Source organism: Montipora foliosa, chromosome 2, assembly GCF_036669935.1.
Source record: "Montipora foliosa isolate CH-2021 chromosome 2, ASM3666993v2, whole genome shotgun sequence".
Classification (NCBI taxonomy): domain Eukaryota; kingdom Metazoa; phylum Cnidaria; class Anthozoa; order Scleractinia; family Acroporidae; genus Montipora; species Montipora foliosa.
This window is the reverse complement of record NC_090870.1, coordinates 2,570,686-2,573,185: the sequence shown is the minus strand read 5'-3', so window position 1 is coordinate 2,573,185 and position 2,500 is coordinate 2,570,686. Positions and strand designations below refer to the sequence as shown.

The 2,500-nt window shown below is 43.6% G+C and overlaps 1 protein-coding gene across 5 annotated transcripts in view; it reads right to left on the bottom strand.

The window, feature by feature from the left end:
- LOC137992040 (peptidyl-glycine alpha-amidating monooxygenase B-like) overlaps window positions 1–2,500 on the bottom strand; it is a 45,477-nt gene that overhangs the window by 7,265 nt on the left and 35,712 nt on the right. For all 5 annotated transcript variants that reach the window (XM_068837100.1, XM_068837101.1, XM_068837098.1 and 2 more), the window contains 4 exons: window positions 2,259–2,335; window positions 2,095–2,151; window positions 1,305–1,357; window positions 417–613 (listed from right to left, as the gene is read on the bottom strand). In XM_068837100.1, coding sequence (XP_068693201.1) covers window positions 417–613; window positions 1,305–1,357; window positions 2,095–2,151; window positions 2,259–2,335 — 384 coding nt within the window. The remainder of the gene's footprint in view (window positions 1–416; window positions 614–1,304; window positions 1,358–2,094; window positions 2,152–2,258; window positions 2,336–2,500) is intronic.

Here is a 2,500-nt window from a genome sequence, read left to right as displayed (position 1 = left end):
AAAACTTCGCACTTAGACTCGCTTTGAAGAGGAGGCAGACATGACCGCTGAAATGGCCTATTGTCAAAGTGGTGGTAGCACTCGCCCCAATCCTACACATGTGACCCGGCCACGGTGAACACTTACTGTGTGTCAAGTCCAATTAATACCGGTGGGCTTTCATTGCATGTTCCCTATTTTATGACTCAGAACTTGTCTTCAAACAACTCAGTCTTTGATTACTAGCAGTAAATCAGGTTTGAGTTCGTAGAATTTCTACTCCGCCATGAGAAGTTTTCCCTTTTTTTTATCAAAACTGTTTGAATCAAGGCGTGGTTTGTTTAGAGGGCCACTAGTTTCTCAATGCGATCAAACTATTAGAAGTCTTCCTCTCAATCAAATCACAATTAACTAATTGTTCTAGTATAATTCATTACCTTCCGCAAAGTCTCGTTTCATTTCCATCTTTACTCCACTTCCTGGCAAAGGTACATCTGAGTTCATGGGGAAATGAAGTTGGGCCTCATCAACATAACGACAGGCGCTTTCCGGAACACCCGTTTCCATACTATTCTCTTTTGGTTCGTACCAGTACATCATATAAAAATTACACATTTCATCTGCCATGGTTGCTCTGAAAAGAAATCATACGTAGCCATTTTGAGTAAAGGGCGCCCATCACTGGGTTATTCTCACGTTACGTCATTGTCTCGTCGTCACGTTGGTAGCCTTCGAACGCAGACGTATTTCCGGTTGTCGCTTCTCTCTTGGGGTGGAGAGAAGCGACAACAGGAAATACGTCTGCATTGGCAGGCTACCAAGTTGGTCATTTGCCCCCTTGTTTTGTTATCCAGCATTTGTACATTACACTATTGTTATCTGTCTCTTTCTTGATATTATTTGCAAACCACCATTCTTTTCGCCAGTTTAATGGGTCATTTAACAATTGCTGATCTCGTTTGATTAAAACGTCACTGATATTTTGGCTTAGGTTAACCTCATTCCCAGGGCTTTTCACCGCCGAAAAAAGCCCTGGGAACGAGGATGGGCTTAGATAAAACACAGTTATCCTTTCGCTGCCATTCATTAGCCTGGTCACTTGATACTGCAACAATGTCAGTGCGGAAAACAACCTTGTTCCCAGGGCTTTTTCACCGAGCAGATGCGGGAAGGGCCTGGGAACAAGGTTCTTGCACTCGCCTTTTCGCCAATGTTCCCGGATTGTGCTTCGTATGTAGGGTTGAGTTTGTTAGTTCTCTGCTATGCCCATAATCTATATTATACATCACAAATAATTCAACGTAACAGAAGCGTTATTAACATACCCAATGTACGTGATTTGATCTCTCTGCATTGAATTGTACGTACACCGAGCTGCCTGTTAATCACATGAAAGAATACATAAGCATTTTTAGACCAAGGTATTATTCGATATCACAGCTGATTGAATTTTCATAAGGAGTTGTCAGGTGTTGTAGGAAGGGTGCGATCCGGTTGACTTTTAAGCCATGTGGGGTCCATGTATGACGAGCCAAAACAAGGGTATAACTATATGGCTAACGAATATATTCATTTTCCACGCCAAATGGTTACAATTCAGACGTCACCCGAAAATTAGCATTTTCCTTTTAGTGGTACCAGAGAATTTGAAATCTGGCACGTTTGTCCACCATTCATCAGAATCTGTTGACGATTTGTAGGCGTATGAATAAAGACTGCACCTCTGTAAGGAAACAACTACGGCGCCGGGAACTGGTCTGAACATAGCTTTTTGTTGGTGCCCGGGGACTGGTACTATCCTTGGGCACCGTTGCCAGGAACGGGGACTTGTCTGAACACGCTTTCCTCAGTTCCCACGCTTTTTCCTATGCTTCCCTGCGATGCAGTCACGATAATGGCGGCCGGTGGAAAGTGAAGGAGGGAAGAAATCATTGCGTTGTTAGACCTGGGGTGTCTGAACAACGTCCATTTTAGTGCCGAGGAACGGGCACCTAGTCTGAACGGGGCCTAATATGGAAGAGCGTCCCAGTTGTTGGTTAAAATGAAGTGAAGAAATCAGATTTATCAGTAACCAGGAGGGTAATTTTGCCGGCAGAGAAAAATGACAATTCTTACCAAAGTATCGCCCATTTGAACACTAAGATCTTTACCGGGTTCAACCGGGTAAAATGCCTGCAATTGAAAAGGAAATTAGAACGCAGCTATGTAAGAATTTCGGCCATGGTCTTTAAGGCCACTTTGTGACGGACAAATTTTAAACAAACCCCTAACTTTCCTACCTGAGGGCGTTGCGGGTCTCCTTTGCCTATTTGAGTCCACTGGCCATTACGGACTCGATAACCACTGATAACCGTGCCTACAAAACCCCAGTAAAAGACAGTCATAATCAATTGATATTTTCACCATTTTTGCGTGTTTTTCATTTCAGTATATTCAGTTAAGGCACTGTGAGAGGCAAGGACATGAAATAACCATTTTAAAACCTCTCTCTTGGGGAAGGGGAAGGGGGGGGGGGGGGGTG